Source organism: Naegleria lovaniensis, assembly GCF_003324165.1.
Source record: "Naegleria lovaniensis strain ATCC 30569 chromosome Unknown tig003, whole genome shotgun sequence".
Lineage (NCBI taxonomy): Eukaryota > Heterolobosea > Eutetramitea > Acrasida > Naegleriidae > Naegleria > Naegleria lovaniensis.
This window is the reverse complement of record NW_025407825.1, coordinates 100,851-118,051: the sequence shown is the minus strand read 5'-3', so window position 1 is coordinate 118,051 and position 17,201 is coordinate 100,851. Positions and strand designations below refer to the sequence as shown.

The window sequence follows — 17,201 nt, the reverse complement described above, 5'->3', positions numbered from 1 at the left end:
AAATTAAACCCTCATTTCGACATCTTCATTCCAAAATGATATATCCACATCTGATAGATGGTTGGCTGATCTCAAAATTTTGTTCATGAAAGGAAAACATAATGTTAAAGAAGTCGAAAGAGTATAAACCACTGAGTGTGAAACACCGGCACTGATAGATAAGGTTTTAACTCTGTCCTGCTTGCGCTTTGCAAAAATGGGTTTCAAATTAAGCTCAGTAAAATGATGATATTGGGCACCAACTTTAAAAAATGCATAATCTGAGGTGTCACCAGTTCCAAACACTCGCATATCTGTTGTGAGTAATAATGAGTGATAGCCGCCACATGAGATTGATTGGGCAATTCCATTAAATGGAGTAATCTTTGTGGGTATGTATATTTGTGACGTTTCATTACATGAAATTTGACAAAAATTGTTGTAACCTGTGAAAACAATAAAAAGTCATTGTTCGAACAATGGCCATGGAATTGTGATAATAAAAAACAAACCTAGCACATATAAATCATTGCTACAAGTAATAACTCCAACAAAAAACAATCCACATGAAAAATCAGCAATTTGTTCCTTTAGAAAATCTGCACTGGAAATTCCAACTCGAATAATCTTGTAGTTATCTCGTTGATACAATTCTCCACATCCAAGGCATCCATACGAATCATCTCCAAAACCATATAATTTTTGATCAGCAGTCAAGAAAATGGTTGTGTTATACGTGGCGTTAATTTTTGTTATGGTTGTGCATGGAGCATGCAAGCTTTCGAGCTGAGCTTTGTAATTGATTTCTGCCATGAGAACATCTCTGTAGACTCCAATTCCACATTGGCCGCTATAGTTTCCACCACTGTTCATACGAATTCGTGTTCAACAACAATTGATTCAAATTTCACACAATTTGTTAAATTAGCAATAATTTTCAACATGATAAAATCCAAGCCATAAGCATTGTCTCCTACCTTGAAAACATTCTTTCATCGTTGGTAATGTACACTGAAAAATCACATCCAGAGCAAGCCAACTTGAATTTCGTGTTTGGCTCATTGGGAAGGACAATTTTTCGTAATCCAAACGCTCTGCTGACATGAAATCCTTCAAAATTCATTTGCCTTCGATCATTATCTCCACAGCCGTAAATTTCACCATCTTTTGCATGGAATAATGTATGCTTGAATCCAACAATCACTTTTTCCATTGGTTTGTCGCATCCTCTGACGATACATTGAGGAAAGTCAAGAAATTCTTTGTTTGGATTTTTCAATTTCCAATCTTCGACAGCATCTTTTGTCATTCCGTTGGTACACTTATCTACCTTGCCTAACACATACACTGATCCGTCCACTGTATACAAATTCAAAAATAGATTACAATCCGTTTCATATTTGAAATAGTTCATGATGATTATTATGAAATAATTAGAAATGGGTTCAGCGGTGTTTGATGACCACAAAAAATAATTTCAAATCAAAAAGGATAATGAGAACTACTCGTTTGAATAAACAATTCGAACCCACCTGCAATGAAAAACACTAACCGATCTGTTCCGGCCACTACCTCCTTTATTCTAATATTTCGTTCTTTTAAATTTTGGCTCAACATTTTACTGTATGTAAAGAAGGGAGTGTTCGGGCTCGTACATCCCTCTTCCTGTGATGACGATGAAGAGGTTGAAAGACCACTTGGAGGGTGAGTATAATACTCCTCGGAGAGAGCGATTAAAGAATACATTGAGATGTTCTTGATCGACAATTTTTTTTTAAATTGATTCCTTTTTTGTGTCATCATTTCAAAAACACCATCTAAAAATCAGCAATAAACACATGGAATGACGATTGTTGTTGTGTATTATATGAACAGTATTATGAATACCAAACAAACACCTCGATCAAAAATTTAGCAAAATTGAAAGTATTTCAAAACAAAACACTAGCTCATGCATGATCATTCTGATTATTCAAAGCCACGCAATAGGCCAAGTGTAGCCAAGGAGTGTACACATTTTCTCCTGTGAGTGGACTTAGCTCAAAATAGAGAAAATTGTTGGTAAATATCTTGATTCTAGATCCTCCATACTTGTGCAAAAATTGTGTAATTCTGTCGTTGGATACATGTCTCTCAGTGTCGCATTTCATTCCACAAACATAGACATAGGTGTCTTGTTCTTGAAGACTCTTTTCGAATAAATGCTTGTTTTCATACAAGTCCATGGTCTCACATTTGTTTGCCTGTTGTTTAAAAATGTATTCCTCAAATATTTCAATCATTTCATCAAATGACTCTGGTCTGTTGAGGTCAAAACATAAAATGATGCCTTTACATGTTTTCAAATAAAGTGGAATTAAAGGAAAGTATCTTTTAACGCCAGAAGTGTCCCAAATACTTTCTGATATAATTGGTACGAAACGATTCATAATATAACTATCAGTTTCTGATGAAATGGAGTCGTCATCTTGAGAATCATTGCTCGAGGATGCAGAATGTGGAAGTGTCACCTTGATATGTTTTACAGTGTAGGAAGCACCAATAGTTGCCTCCATATATTCAATCTTTTTAGATCTAGACTTGTAGATTTCTGGCGTCTCTCCATTGTTGGCATCTTTGAGCATGAGGACCCATGAACTTTTACCAGTACCTGAACCTCCAACCAAGCAAACCTTAATTTCAATCATGCTTAATCGATATTCTACGCTTTGAGTATTTACATTGTTGTAAAAAGTACAATAATTATTCCATGGTCCTTTCGAATATCCAAGATAAATGGCTCTATAAATATTGCTCCAACTCGAAAGGACAATATTAGTTTTTTCAGTGGTGAATGGAGATTCTTCAATGAGTTCTCGTAATGACGCGTGATCAATAAATGATGACCCAATTCTAGATTTTTCTTGTTCTACCATTTCTCCCAAATTCAAATCTCCATTCTCATTGGTGATGATGTATGGATATCGCACCCATAAAAGTGGGTGTTCTGTCCATATGTACCGAAATGTTCGACTCACATTTCCCAACTTGATCAAATCGTCTGGAGTCAGATAGGTCAGTATCTGGAACATAATTTCAAATGGTACTCTTTGCTCGAGTTGACTAGCTGAAATGTAATACGATGGTTGTTGGCGTTTCTTGTTGTGCACGTCATCTTCTTTGGGTATGACTCCTCTGTTTTCAAATCTAGTCCGCAATACTTGCAAGTACATCTCTCTCCGATAGTCTCGTGAGGTGCGTTCAAGAGATTTCCTTCTCTTCTCGCCCAAATAAATATTCGAGTTGGAAGAGAGTCGACTAGATTGATTGTGAACATGTAAATGATTGATACCACCAGAATTTAGGAGTGGTGACGAGGCAATATCCCTACTGTTTCTATCTGATTCGAATGGATAAAAATGATTGGACGATGAAGAATTGATGGATGTATGAGGATTGGGTGATGAAGAGGTTTGTGAGCCAATGAGGAATGCTCTTCCTCTTGGTCGATGATAGGAAGGAGAAGGCGAAGGAATATTAAGGTACGTACTCGATGAGGTTCCAAGCCCAATCGAGGACGAATCAGTACCCATGGTAGTGGTACTACTTGTGGTCGTAGTTGTCGTACAACTGCCCATGAGAAGAGAAGAGGGAACGGATGTAGGAGCGTCTGAGTTGGGAGTAGTGGCAGTAAGGGACTGAGGTGATGTGACACCATTTTCACGGTGATGGTTTTTTTTGGGAGATGTATGATTTGAGGTGTGGATGTTTTGTGGAGAGGTGGCAGTGGTTATATGTACCGTACTGAATGCTAATTTGGAGTCGTCTGCATGTTGATCGTCATCCGTTGAATGAGAGGTTGGAATGACAGCGTCGTCATGCTCATCGTCTTGCTTTCCAAAGTGAAAAAGAGAAAAAGCAAGCTCATAAAATTGAGGATCATTCTCTGGATCTAATCGAATGGTCCATTCCAAGCATTGAGAGTTGTCGTCAGTTGCCAACGATGCATATAGGTCACTATTTGTTTGTTTTCGAAATTGATATGCAGTTGACGATCGTGACGTGGTTGGCATGAAACAATCTTTGTATACATTTGGTCTCCAATAATAACTGTAATGTGTTTTAGGATACATTGTGGTATTTGTAAGATGATTGATCCCATCCATCGTAATTGCATGATTTGATACATGAACTGTATGCCGTTGACTATGATGTTGTGAGAGTAGTGGTTGTGAGCTCGTGTGAGCTGTCAGCGTCATGTTTCGTTGTTGATTCTTGTTGTGAAATTCATGTGTGTTGACAAGATCTTCATTTCGTGCTGTTGTTGGGTCTTGTAAGAGATTGTGCAAACTTGTGGTTGTTGACAATGCTGATGCAAAGATCATGTCCCTCCCGCTGCGATGGCTCGATCGTAATTTTCTTCGAAGAGATTCTTCGCCGTTCCCATCATGTTCAATATCATCAGCATGATGAGGATTATTATCGATGGTTCCATCATAATTTTCATCATATGTCTCATCTTCACTTTCCTCCTCATCGCCAATTAAATCGTCATTGAAATGTCTTCTCGAGAAGGATGTTGCAAGTAAATTGCCAGCTCCCAATTTACCTTTTGATTTTTGTGTTCTTCTTGAACTAGAGGATGAAGATGGAAGAGAAGTGGCGGCCATTGTGTTGTTCGCTTGATGAATAGGCAGTGAAGAAGTCTTTCCTCCAGCCGAGCCCACAGAAGGGTTGATGTCGCTCGTAGGTGGCATGGATGATCGGAAGGTAGAGATGGGAGTTGTTGAATCTGCACCTTGTTGTTGTTTGGTTACGCCTCCTCCTCGTGGCGAAGATGCTGCCGTACGAATCGTTCTTCGGTTGAGAGGTACGGAGGATGAGGCTTTCATATCTTGCACTTCATCCGAGTGCGTGATGGAAGAAACCTGATGTTGTCCCATCCGTTTTGCAAAATGTATTATCAAGTTCTAATGAATGGAATGTTGTTGGTGTTGGTGAACGTTTGTTATAATAATAATTGAAATTCAGAATTTAGGGAACTAGCTCTTAACTTGATCTTGTTTTGTGATATTGTGTTGAATATAATTTAAATATCAATGGGCTTCCACAAAATCCATACACACTAAATTCTTTGGAATTTTGTTATTGAAAAGATTGCAATCTTGAATAAATCCGATGACACAGAGTCAACCGAAAATTAACAATGTTCAATGCAACAACACTCTGTTTTTGTGATACAATAATATTTTGAACGGCTTGCTACTATTGTAATTCAAAAGCTGCTCTCCAGCGAGGATGGTGTCTTCAACGAGAGAGAACACGGTGGGTTCTTCTTCGTTCGCACAGCAGACGCGAAGATGTTTCAGAAATTTTTTCCTTCGGCTTTTTTTGATGAAGGGCTTTGGCAACGACACACTCTATTTTCTTTGAAAAGTTGAATTTCAACCGGATTGGGATTTCATTGCAGCTCATGAGATGTTTTATGAGAGAAGTTTTTCATTTGGATGCTTGACATGGTTTTATTGAAAATTGAAGGATGACAGAAACGTGGTTATCAAATATGGACTTGAAAAATAGAATTAACCTTGATGAAATCCTCTCTCAGCCACAACAATCCTTTTTGAACTGATGCCTTGTTACATAATACTAATTATTTTACTAGTGACAAGGTAATTGTCAACAGAAAGACACTAATTATAACCAACGATAGTTTAAAAGCCTCTACAAGGAAAATATTGAAGGAAAACATAACACTCTTACGTTTGTAATCTTCAATCTGAGAATATTCCTTAAACGTTCTCAAGTACAAGGAGGTGGAAGAATAACCATGAGAGAATGAAAAGAGCATGGTTATAATTAAGGCAATCACTTCAATATGATCATTGAAAAATTGAACCACTTCTCCACACAATAGAAAGAACAGCGGAACCAACGGTAATCGTGAAAGACCTAACAATACGCTCATCCATCGTCTTGGGAAGGCACAATTGAAAGATGTAAACGAACCCATCATGGCAGTAAAAGCAAACACAGTCACGAGAACAATGGGAAATATGTTATTCTTGAAGACTAAAAGATTGCTTTTGAGAAAAACCAACAAGACTGGAAACACAAGGCTTGTGATGACGTTGGAGGGAAAGGAAAGAAGGAACACATTTTGAGAATCGGTTTGATTAGAAGTAGCACCAGAAGTTGATTGTGTCTGCTGTTCATCATTAGAAGCAGCCACAGAAGTTGAATGTGTTTGCAAATTCGTTCCGCGTTGTTTTTCAAGCGCCATTTCCAATTCTTGTTGATAATGATTCCATTTGGTAACATAATACTCAGATTTCACAAGCATCCATAAAAAAGGAATGGTCATGGCAAAGGCTATTACGTAACACATGGTCAAAAAGACCATCAAAAAGATGAATTCGTTATTACTAGCTTGTTCATTGACAGAAATCAATAGAGATCCATATTTTGTTGCCAAACGTAAAACACCAAACATAAATCCAGAGCATTCAATGCCATAAACAACTGCACGCATACACTTCATAGGTAACACTCGAACAGCAAGCCAGATCTGACTATTCCAGCAGGACATGCAGAGACCCAATGCCAAGAAGAAGAGAGGAGCGATGCTGTAAAAATCATTCGTTCTGAATAGAATTGCCACTAACCATAAAATACATGATACAACAAGGGGAAATCCAGTGAGAATGGCCATCATCCATCGGTTATCAGCTTGTTTTCCACTCCTAAACAAGCAAATTACCCAATAGACCGATAAAAAGACAGCATGACCAATTCCAAGTGCAGAGAGCAGCAATGCACGAGAAGTAATTTCAGCCTCGTTATTCAGATACATGAAATAGTCCCAAGACAAGATGAAAATATTGAAAATCATGGGATAAATCAAACCTTGTAACAAACAAATGACTAGCATGAGGCGGGGAGGATTTTCATCTTGTGGTTGTTCCCCAGAATTGAGTTGACCTGATGATAATGGATCTTCCAACGAGGAGGAAAAAGGCGTGGCTGTCAACGGACGAAGTTCTTCATCTCCATGAACCAACAGTCCAGACTCGGACGGATTCGTGACGGAAGAACCAGAGTGTTGCATTTTTCTGGTCTTTGATTTGGAACGTGAGGCAGGAACGTGACAAGCCGGTGGAGGTTGGAGTTGGTTTCCAACTCATGTCCAACCACTGTATGATTGGTCCATGAGACAACACTTGAACAGCACAACGAATCGTGGCTTTGGATTGGAAGAGGTAGAAGTGGTCGTCATTCCAAACCTGCGGCAAGTCAGGCTCCTTTGCTGGAATAAGTTAGTTGTTTTCTAAAAGTGATTCTCGTGGCTTTTCGAAGGAGGACAGAAACCTTGTTATAAAATATAGTTCAAATACGGAATTGAAAAATGGAATTTCAATTTAATGACAGTGTTAGCATCACACAGTTCATTACTCAACTACAAATCCTGTGGCGATTGTTGTATTATTATCTTGTAGTGTTGTATTGAGCGATGAAACAACCTTTAAAAAAATACAACAACAACATCACCAATCTCGCTTCACTCCGAAACTGGCTGTTGTATCATCACCTCCACGTTATCTTTTTTAAAGAGAGAACTCCACCATCACGATCATCCAGCCTCCGGCAACATTGGATATTTCAAATAGTTGATATATTTATTTACTTGATTGAATTTTTTAATCATTACTCATCATCCATTTTGGACATCAGCATCATCATTGACATCAAATGACTGGATCCGATTCAACAACACCACCAACCTCACAGGTACAATCCTTCCTGCATAGCTTTGGATATATTTTCCTTTCCTTTTCTTCCTCTATATCCATCATCTTTTGTAACAAGTACTTGTATCAGTATTATAACTTCCAAGCAGGTACCTTGTTGATGGGTTTCCACTTTTTATTCACTGCTGTATTCAGTTATGCTCTTGCTCAGGCTCACAATATCTTCCCTAAATATAAAGCATTGGAAATGTTCAAAATGAAGAAGTTGGAATGGTCCTCTGCTTTCGTTATGGGCCTGTTGCTGGCTCTCTCTGTTTTGTTCAACAATTTGAGTTTACAATTTAACACAATTGGTGTTTATCAACTTTCCAAGCTTGTCATTATGCCAACCATTTTGGGATTGAGCTATTTGTTTTATAAGGAAACTGCTTCAAAGGAATTGTTGTTATCTGTTGTTTTGATCATTATTGGTTTGGCTATTACTGTGACTGCCGAAGTGAGAATTACATTCTTTGGTACTTTTACTTGCTTCTTGGCCATTTTGGCTACTGCTATTCAGCAATTGCTTCTCCAAAGAAAGAACAAGGATTTAAATGCTAACCCATTCCAATTGCTCATCTATCAAGCTCCAATTGCTTCCGTGATTGTTTTGTTGTGTGCTCCTTTCATTGATGGAACCGATGTCATTGCCTACGATTGGCAACAAATGACTTCGGATCGTTCATACTTTGTAAGTTGACGAATGATTTTGTTGACATTATTGACACGATCATATGTTACTTTTTGATATGCGATAATATTTGTTTTGGAAACGTGAATACTTTTTGTTGCATTATTTTTACGTGACAATCCCGATGAATTTTTTTTGACATGAATTCGTGAATATCCATTGACACAACAGTCCTTTGTGTTGCTCTCATGCTTTATTGCATTCTATGTGAATTTGGGATCATTCTTGGTGATTGGTAAACTCTCTGCTTTGACTTACCAAGTGGTTGGCCACTCCAAGACCATTGTGATCATTTATGTTGGTTCTTTGATTTTCAACACTCCACTCAACTGGACTCAATTCTTCGGAGTTGTCATTGCCCTAGGTGGTACCATTTACTACTCCTACATCAAGATGAAAGAACAAAAACCAGCAACGGTAACAACTCCAAAAGAAGTTGACACCCCAATCGCTACCACTGCTGATAGGGACGATGTGACTACTGAAGCTGACAAGACGGATGAGAAAGTGTAATTGCCCCTAAATTGCAGGACTCAATCACTTTTACACAAAGTTTTAACTATTTATTTTTAATATCACAAGTCAATACATTATTTTTACACAATTAATTGGAGAACTTGTTTATTTACATTCAACAACGCAGCAAGAGCGTGCGATATGTATGCATGCACATATTAATGCTACTCATTTACACCTAATAATGGGGTTCATCAAGAGTTTTAAGGAAGGCTGTATCTTCTAAATCGATACCAGCATATCCCATGTTTTCCTCTTCTTTTCTTTGCTTTCTCAAATGTTGCTCTTGCCATGCGTTCTTCTGCGACTCTAATGACTCTCCAATTATTGGAATGTTCTTTAGATTGGAGGTTAACGTTTCACCTACTTTGGAAAGGAAAGGTTGTTCTTGGTAGTGACGAAGCTCCTTCTTTGTCATGGGATGCCATACATGATCCTTTGGAGCTGTTTTACCAAGTTGTCAAATTTTGTTAATGAAATCGTCAATGATAAGGGAGTTCTACCTACCATGTTGCTTATCCCAGTCATCGATAAATTTTACGTGATCAGTCTTTACCATTTCTTTGTGTGTTGGTTGTGTGAAATTTGAGCCAAATAATACTTTGAAGTGAATTCACAATGATACTAGTTTTTTTTGTTGAGAGCAGGCCCTATTTTAAAAAGTACACCTTCTTGGAACCTGTGCCTTCACAAATGTATAATTTCCCAATTAAGAATTTCTTAAAATGTCTTTCAATAAATGATTGACTACCTCTTTGAACTAAGTGTACCGTATGGGAAAGTTGCCTAATTTCAAATCAATTTGTAAAGATGTTCTCTACTAACTTGGACGTCCAAGTATCATTCATCATCTTCTTTCTGAACATTTTCAATTCGATACTTGTGGCCTGGTTGTAGCCAATAGTAAACGTTTCCACTCGAAATACTTTTTGTAATTTCACACGGATGAAAACCTGTTGTGAAGAGAGTTAATCCACATTGCTTGCATTTAAATTGATAATTACGTGTTGCCCGTGACACCAGTACTTGTTCACCAACAGCAGATACTTCATTTGAGCTGCTAGCTGCAGTTTGGTTGGTTATGGGTATTGATTCATCGATCTTGCATTGAACCATTTCATCATGTCGACACTCAACGATATTGCTTTTCAGTTTCGAGCTCCACATGGTAGAGAAAATTCGGTCGCAAATAAATCCTCTACAACATTGATTTCTATATTTCAATTCACTCTTAAGTAGTAAATATATTGTTTTAAACACAGTTGGAGGGATGATTGAATGCTCGGTCCAACTCGGAACTGGTAATCTATAATATCCATTCTCATTAATACCATAAAAATTGCATGATGTATGATGGTGGGTACTTGGTCTTGCCATATGGCTAGAATTGCCATTAAGGCTGCCATTATTATTTTCCGAGGAATATTCATCATGATTTAGAATTAATTCTTTAAAATCTCTATGCAATATAAAATTCATCAAATAATTTCTGAGAGCAGTACAATCATCATGTCCGTCCATATATATATGAAGAAAACACCATCAGGTAAAGTCTGAATCTAAAACAGAAGATGGAAATTTATATATTTACCCATGAACAAGATGGTAATGATCTCTATTCACCAATGCCATAGAGAGTAGTAAATCCTTTACTTCAAGCATTTCCAACAAGTGAATCCAAACATCCCGACTCGACAGGATTTCATGTAACAGTGTCGTCCTTTCCATTTTTTTTCTACAAGTTAAAGTTTACAATCATGGAAAGCCGAATTTAGTTTGTTAAAATTGTGTTGTCGTTGAGGAAAAAAGCTCAGAATTTACTACCTTCTTTCAAATGACAGCAGAAAAGCTTGCTATTTTTGATCCTATCCAACCATTGGATCTCTGGTCCTTCCTCCCGCATGTTCCCTCCTGTTCCAGTCACACTTCAACATCTCTTTAAACAAACATCACCTTCTGAGCGTGTTTTTCCATATTATAAAAAAAGGTGTGTCATGTCCACAACTACAAGAACAACTCTTTTCGTGTTGTTGGTTGCATGTTTCGCATGCTCTTTGCATGTATCTGCCACTCCAACAACAACCAAAAGATCAACAACCTCCAATGGTCTTTTTCAACAACTTGCTCGATTGAGTGATCAAGAAATTGAGCAAATTGTGAAACAAGTCCTCTCAAAACTTCGTTCTCACACGACTAGTCATCGAAAGAAGATGATGAACATGTACACTACTACTGAAATCGCTCCAATGAGTGATTCTGAAACTAGAAGTGAAATTAATGTTGCTGCCTATCCATGTCCATCTTCAGGAGCTTCCTTCATGTCCTATGAAGATTTCAACAAAATGTTAAACTTTATTGCTCCAGCTAGTGTTGGAAGAGCCAAATTCGACAAGATTGTCAGTTTCATGTTGAGTCAAGCCTATTCCTATCCACTCACTGGAGATCAAGCTGTTCGTGTTCTTGAATTGAATAATGGCCATTTGGACACGGCACGTTTTTTATTGAATCGAGTTTCCTATTTGACCATTGAACAGGGAATTCCTTTCATGCAAGCCATTCATACACTCTATCCTTATAACAACCACGAATCCAGGCATGAGATGAACAGGAAATTATTAGCTATTTGGATAGATTTTCAAAGGAGGAAAAGGAAAGAGGTCTTGTCAAGTTGATTAACACTGTTTTCAAAAACAAGAACATTTATGAGAGTGACAAGTCGGATATTACCTATCATTTTGATCGAACACAAATGTATGATTGTGCTTTTGGACAAGTTATGGCCGATGACGTTGTGTTTGCTGTGGATTTTGGACCTGCCATGTCCACACAAATTTCATCGACTTCATCCAGTACTGGAAGAGTCACTCGTTTGGATTTTGCATTACAGCATTTAGCTAGAACTCTTTCTACTTTAAAGGAAACACAAAAATTTGATGTTGTTTGTTTTTGTGGAGATGCTCATCCCATTTTTGGTAAAACTGTATATGCCACTACAGCAAATATTCACACCGCTTTGGATTATCTCAGTTATTCCCAAGTTGTTTCTTCCTACACTTCTCAATGCAAGAATTCCAATATTGAAATGGGAATTAAGAAGTCAGTTTCTTCTCTCACTCCAATTCCAGAATTGATTAGAAAAACAAACTCGATTCATTTGATTTCGAGTGGAGTTGCAACCATTGGTGAAACGTACGGTGCCTCTTTGGGATCCATTGCGTTAGAACTCCTCAAAGGATACAAAGCTTCAGTGAATACTTTTGCTTTAACATTGGGTGGAAATGCTAAAACCTATTTGGAACTGAAAGCAAGAGATGGTGGAGCAGAGACATTGAATACCATTTCTTATTATACCAATGGTGTGTACAAGAGAATTCAATAAGTAATGAAATAAAATTCTTGTACTTTGGTTTCGAAACTTCATCGTGACGCTGGTTATTTGAAATTGAAGTATCGAAGCAAGATCAAATATTCATAAACCACAAAACAAATGGTTTGAATATGGTCACTTTGTTTGCGAAACAAGACGTGCCAGACAGCATGTTGTCTCACCAACCAGAACATCAAGAATCGTCCTGATTTCTTGTACCTCACTGTTCATACAACCAAAGGTTGTAGCGGGAGAGTCGTCATATTCCTGACAGGCATCCCGTCCAAAATTATAAAGAGAATGCAATTTAGCCAATTTATGACGTCTTTCTCGCAAAGAAGTGTGAAAGAACGCTTCTACTCTTTTCAAAATCAACAAAAACCATGATTAATAATAATTGCCACGAAACAAAGGAGAAAAAAGGCAACAGCTCGACGTTGCTTAACTTCTCAAATCGGACGGGATGAGGTGCATTCATCGTGATATGGCCGTAGCCATTCATTTATCTTAAACATGTTATTTTAGTCCATGGCAATAACGTAAGTATTTCTGATGTTTTTGCATTGGAAGTTTGGAAGTGCTCAGTTCATGTATTTTTCAGAGAATAACAAATTCTCTGAATTCCTGCAGTTTTTAACTTGAACTAGGCAACTCCCCAATGTTCATCCCCGCGTGGCTTGCTCTCCATTCAAGCAGCAGCCGCGGGGCGTTAAATAGCTAATTTCCAAACAGCTCAATAAAAAGTGTTGGAATGTGGACAATTTTTTTTAGTGCGCTGTGCGTATGAATTCAAGAGAGATCTCTCCAAAAGTCTGTTTGATTAATTCCCAAACAAGAAAAAAATTCATCAACCCAAAACTCAACAACAACCACAATCCTCGTATCAATCAATGATCTCCAAATCGGCCGCATCATCATCCTCTTCCTTAATGAAAAAGATTGTAATTTTAACTGGGGCTAGCGATGGCTTGGGAAAGGGTGCTGTCAAGCATTTACTTTCCGATTATTCCAATCCTTCGGTTCATGTAATAATGGCATGTCGTTCCGAAGAAAAGGCTTTGAATGCTATCAAAGATATTGAAAATGAATTGAGTACGATCAAGGGAAGTGCATCTTCTGAAAATCTCTGTAAGGGAAGTATGGAGTTTATGAAATTGGATTTATCGGATTTGGAAAGTGTGAAAGACTTTGCCAAGAAATTCCTTGAAAAAAACTTACCACTGCATGCATTGGTGTGTAATGCTGGGTGTTGGAGTTCAAATGAACGCAAAACAACCAAGCAAGGTTTTGAAATGAGCTATGGTAGGTGGTTTTTAAAATTTCAAAATTTCCAAGTGATTCATGAATGGTAATTGTTTACATGAAATGTCAATGAATAGGAACCAACCATTTAGGTCACTTTCTATTGGTTCATCTCCTCCTCGATAAGCTCAAAGAAAGTGCTCCTTCTCGAGTTGTCATTGTCGCATCTGGTCTCCATAAACGAGGCAAAATTCAAGACCTGTTACAAGATCCTAATTTTGAACACGTTTCCAAATTCTCTGGAAATCAAGCTTACAATAATTCGAAATTGGCCAATGTTCTTTTTGCCTATGGTTTAGTTCGAAGATTGACTCAACAAGCGTCCTCGTCGAACCACAATCTTCCCCAATGCGGAGTAAGTGTTTATGCATTGCATCCAGGAGTGGTCAGTACTTCATTATTGAGAGAGGCCTTCCCTTCATGGATCAAACCATTGACATCATTGCTTTTCCAAACGCCAGAATATGCAAGTGGATGTATTTCGTATCATGCTATGGATGAGAAGCAAGAAGGAGTCTATGGAATGAAGTTTTATGATCAATGGAAGGAAAAGAAGAGTTTGAATGACACTTATTCGGAAAAGTATCAGGATCGATTGTGGGAATTGACCATGTCTCAATTGGCACCTTATTTAAATTGAGCTGAATGTGATGACTTACGTGTGAAATAAACATGTACATATCAATCAATATCAAAGAATTCAATGATCTTGGACACTCGAAATTCCCTTATTTCACGCCCAATACCAATCAAAATCACGAAATCACCTCAATACTTACAAGGATAACTTGTGAATTGTTGAGCACAACAAACACAACCCAAAAAAATGTCTCAACATATTAGCCATTCCGCTCAATTTGAAGAAACAGTGAAAACCCAATCCTCGGAGAAGGTTGTCTTGGCCGATTTCTATGCCGATTGGTGCTCTCCATGTCGTAAAATTGCTCCGGTGGTAGAGGAATTGGCCACAACCTACCAACATTGTATGACAGTGGTGAAAGTAAATGTTGATTCTCATGAAGAACTCTCCGATAAATATGAAGTGAGACAAATGCCGACGTTTGTGTTTATCAAAGACAATGAAGAGGTGGATAGATTCATTGGAAGTAGTGAGGATGCACTTCGGGAGAGAGTGAAGAAGAATTGTTAAGTCAGGACTTATGAATAATTCAATTTGGAATTAATTTTAAATTGTGATGATGAAAATTTTCACAACAATTACTGAAATTAATCATTTCACTTACGCACTCAAAAGAGGATACTTCTTGCAAGGACTGACGTATCTATTTCATCATTGTTATTTCTTTTTCTTCTTTCTTCTTGATGATGACTCTAGCTCGGCATCTTTTGACCTCTTTTGCGGACTAGATGTTATTGTAAATAAATTCGAATAGTTATGTTCATTAGAACTATTAGAATAATACTGCTCCTCTCCTCCACTACTGCTACTGCCACTACCAACAGATCCAGCCACAGTTGTTGGATCGGTTGTCAATCTCGTAGTGGTTGGCATTCGATCATCTTCAAAAAATATTGAGCTCATGTCGATACTTATTTGAGAGGTATTGTTGCGAGAGGAGTTGGAATCAAAGCTGCAATTCAAGTCTATCCAATTATTGTCGTTCATGTTGTTGGCATTGTCGTCACTCGTACCATCATAAATGGATGAAATGTACAAATGACCTAATTGATCACACGATGCAAACAAATCGCCTTCATGACTACAGCATAGGGAACGAATGGCTGCTACATGAGCTTGTTTGATTCGTGTTGTGAAATTCGTTCTCTTATTTGTGTTTTGAGTGTGAATTGCTGTATTCCAAATGTATAAATGACCATCTTTGCAACCAGTCAGCAAGTGACCTGTTGGTGAATGAATAGCAGGTACAACATTACAGGATTGAACTGAAGTGTCATCATAATTTGAATAATATTTGTGTGAGAGAGTACACATGCCAGTGACCTTCATCTTGCTCTGCTCATCCTTTGTACGACCATCAACACCACACAATTCTTGAATGTTCCAAATCTTGGTGCAAAACGGTGAGGAGGACAACAAGTGTGACTCGTCCAAAAATTGAATGTCAAAAATCTTCTCTGAGGCTCGATGTGGCAGGAATGGCTCCACATACATTTGTGCTGTCGAATCATAGTACGATTCTGGTTCTGAAATGGATGTAGCTGCTCCAAAACTTGTTAAGGCAGCGCGTTGCCAAGATTTTCTCGAGGATGACGACGAGGATGAGGCAGACCAGAATCCAAAAAACGAAGATCCTCCAAAATTGTCTCCATCACTCTCACTTTCTGAATCGTCATCATTGAAAGTCGTTAAAGACGAGCGCAACTCATTGAATTTTCCATTCTCAATAATTTCACAAACATGACTCGATAATTTTCGTAAATCCCAAATTTTGATGCAACTCTCCGAACAAGGTGCAGTAATGACTTTTTGTGAGCATGTCAACAAGTAATGATTACTGTAAGGCATCCAGCAACACGAATGGACATATTCCTTAATATTGAGCGAAAACAACGGTTTGGAGAGTTGAGGAGACCATAATTTCACAGACTTGTCCATCGATGAGCTCATAAATAAATTTTCCCAAGTATTTTTCTTGACATCGGTCAAGTCATTGGTGTGTCCTTCGAATTTCACTGTTGGTTGACATCCTTCCACTGCTGGTCGACATAAATCATAAAAAAACAAGGTAGAATCATCACTTGCCACAAGACATCCTCCACTCTTTGTTGTACAAATTCTATTGACAAAAGATTTCATGGGTACTGAAATTTTCAAAGAAGGTTTCTCAATCATTGTTTTTGGAGAGCCATGGACGTGACCAATGGAGAATAATTGAATCGATCCCTCTGCATCTCCAGTGACAAGAATTGGAGGAGACATGCAAGCACTCGTTGTTGGAATAAATTGCATACTCGTAAAACCCATTCTTCCCTTGTAGTGGAATGACATACCTGCCGAGAATGTTGAATGTTCCTTCTTTTTAGAAGAGTTTTTTCTTGGTGACATACGGTTAATACTATGACTTGGTGTTGAAGAGTGTAAAGTGTTGTTCTTCATGGTTGGAAAGGAAGAAGAGGAAAATGGAGAATAAGGCTCTGATGAAGAAGAGAGAGGAGTTGAAATATTGGAATTCATTGCATGAGTCTCTCGAGAGGTCTCTTCCAAATTCTTTTCAAGTCGAGAATGAAACAAGGCTTTCATGCACACATTCCGATAATGATGATCATAATTCGAATGGAAATGTTTTTCAAGAGGAATGAATTTTCGGAACATGAGTTCATGATGAAGAGTGAATGAAGAGGGAGTGGAGCATGAAGATTCTTTGGATTGAGAAGAGCTTGATGATGAATGTCTTGTTAATCGGGATGAATAGGAAATGTATAAATCAAGACGATAAGGCTTTTTTGCTGCAACTGTTTCAGAATCGTTTTGAGATGGAAGAGGATCAAACAATGAAAGAGAGGTTGAAAATCGTTGACTGTGATGACGAAGTTGCTGTTTCACTACTGGTCTCTTCACAACAGGCTTCAACGGAGAGTTAAACATTTTTTTAAATTC

The 17,201-nt window shown here is 37.9% G+C and overlaps 10 protein-coding genes across 10 annotated transcripts; 4 read left to right on the top strand and 6 right to left on the bottom strand.

The window, feature by feature from the left end:
* Positions 1 to 3: 3 nt before the first annotated feature.
* On the bottom strand, positions 4 to 1,725 carry C9374_009483 (uncharacterized protein; the record flags this gene model as incomplete). Its single annotated transcript, XM_044699675.1, has 4 exons — positions 4 to 425; positions 492 to 844; positions 957 to 1,338; positions 1,512 to 1,725. The coding sequence occupies 4 exons, from the start codon at positions 1,723 to 1,725 to the stop codon at positions 4 to 6; spliced, it is 1,371 nt and encodes a 456-aa protein (XP_044554800.1).
* Positions 1,726 to 1,928: 203 nt separating this feature from the next.
* C9374_009482 (uncharacterized protein) lies at positions 1,929 to 4,901 on the bottom strand (the record flags this gene model as incomplete). The annotated part of the gene is made up of 1 exon (XM_044699674.1): positions 1,929 to 4,901. One exon carries the CDS (start codon positions 4,899 to 4,901, stop codon positions 1,929 to 1,931), a length of 2,973 nt encoding a protein of 990 aa, XP_044554799.1.
* Positions 4,902 to 5,611: 710 nt separating this feature from the next.
* C9374_009481 (uncharacterized protein) lies at positions 5,612 to 7,066 on the bottom strand (the record flags this gene model as incomplete). The annotated part of the gene is made up of 1 exon (XM_044699673.1): positions 5,612 to 7,066. The coding sequence occupies one exon, from the start codon at positions 7,064 to 7,066 to the stop codon at positions 5,612 to 5,614; it is 1,455 nt and encodes a 484-aa protein (XP_044554798.1).
* A 641-nt stretch (positions 7,067 to 7,707) lies between these two features.
* Positions 7,708 to 8,949, top strand: C9374_009480 (uncharacterized protein; the record flags this gene model as incomplete). The annotated part of the gene is made up of 2 exons (XM_044699672.1): positions 7,708 to 8,436; positions 8,608 to 8,949. The coding sequence occupies 2 exons, from the start codon at positions 7,708 to 7,710 to the stop codon at positions 8,947 to 8,949; spliced, it is 1,071 nt and encodes a 356-aa protein (XP_044554797.1).
* A 181-nt stretch (positions 8,950 to 9,130) lies between these two features.
* C9374_009479 (uncharacterized protein) lies at positions 9,131 to 9,511 on the bottom strand (the record flags this gene model as incomplete). The annotated part of the gene is made up of 2 exons (XM_044699670.1): positions 9,131 to 9,396; positions 9,460 to 9,511. The coding sequence occupies 2 exons, from the start codon at positions 9,509 to 9,511 to the stop codon at positions 9,131 to 9,133; spliced, it is 318 nt and encodes a 105-aa protein (XP_044554796.1).
* Positions 9,512 to 9,792: 281 nt separating this feature from the next.
* On the bottom strand, positions 9,793 to 10,680 carry C9374_009478 (uncharacterized protein; the record flags this gene model as incomplete). Its single annotated transcript, XM_044699669.1, has 2 exons — positions 9,793 to 10,441; positions 10,544 to 10,680. 2 exons carry the CDS (start codon positions 10,678 to 10,680, stop codon positions 9,793 to 9,795), a joined length of 786 nt encoding a protein of 261 aa, XP_044554795.1.
* A 173-nt stretch (positions 10,681 to 10,853) lies between these two features.
* On the top strand, positions 10,854 to 12,331 carry C9374_009477 (uncharacterized protein; the record flags this gene model as incomplete). The annotated part of the gene is made up of 2 exons (XM_044699668.1): positions 10,854 to 11,402; positions 11,561 to 12,331. The coding sequence occupies 2 exons, from the start codon at positions 10,854 to 10,856 to the stop codon at positions 12,329 to 12,331; spliced, it is 1,320 nt and encodes a 439-aa protein (XP_044554794.1).
* Positions 12,332 to 13,209: 878 nt separating this feature from the next.
* C9374_009476 (uncharacterized protein) lies at positions 13,210 to 14,261 on the top strand (the record flags this gene model as incomplete). The annotated part of the gene is made up of 2 exons (XM_044699667.1): positions 13,210 to 13,621; positions 13,699 to 14,261. 2 exons carry the CDS (start codon positions 13,210 to 13,212, stop codon positions 14,259 to 14,261), a joined length of 975 nt encoding a protein of 324 aa, XP_044554793.1.
* Positions 14,262 to 14,447: 186 nt separating this feature from the next.
* On the top strand, positions 14,448 to 14,771 carry C9374_009475 (uncharacterized protein; the record flags this gene model as incomplete). The annotated part of the gene is made up of 1 exon (XM_044699666.1): positions 14,448 to 14,771. One exon carries the CDS (start codon positions 14,448 to 14,450, stop codon positions 14,769 to 14,771), a length of 324 nt encoding a protein of 107 aa, XP_044554792.1.
* A 147-nt stretch (positions 14,772 to 14,918) lies between these two features.
* On the bottom strand, positions 14,919 to 17,189 carry C9374_009474 (uncharacterized protein; the record flags this gene model as incomplete). The annotated part of the gene is made up of 1 exon (XM_044699665.1): positions 14,919 to 17,189. The coding sequence occupies one exon, from the start codon at positions 17,187 to 17,189 to the stop codon at positions 14,919 to 14,921; it is 2,271 nt and encodes a 756-aa protein (XP_044554791.1).
* Positions 17,190 to 17,201: the final 12 nt, after the last annotated feature.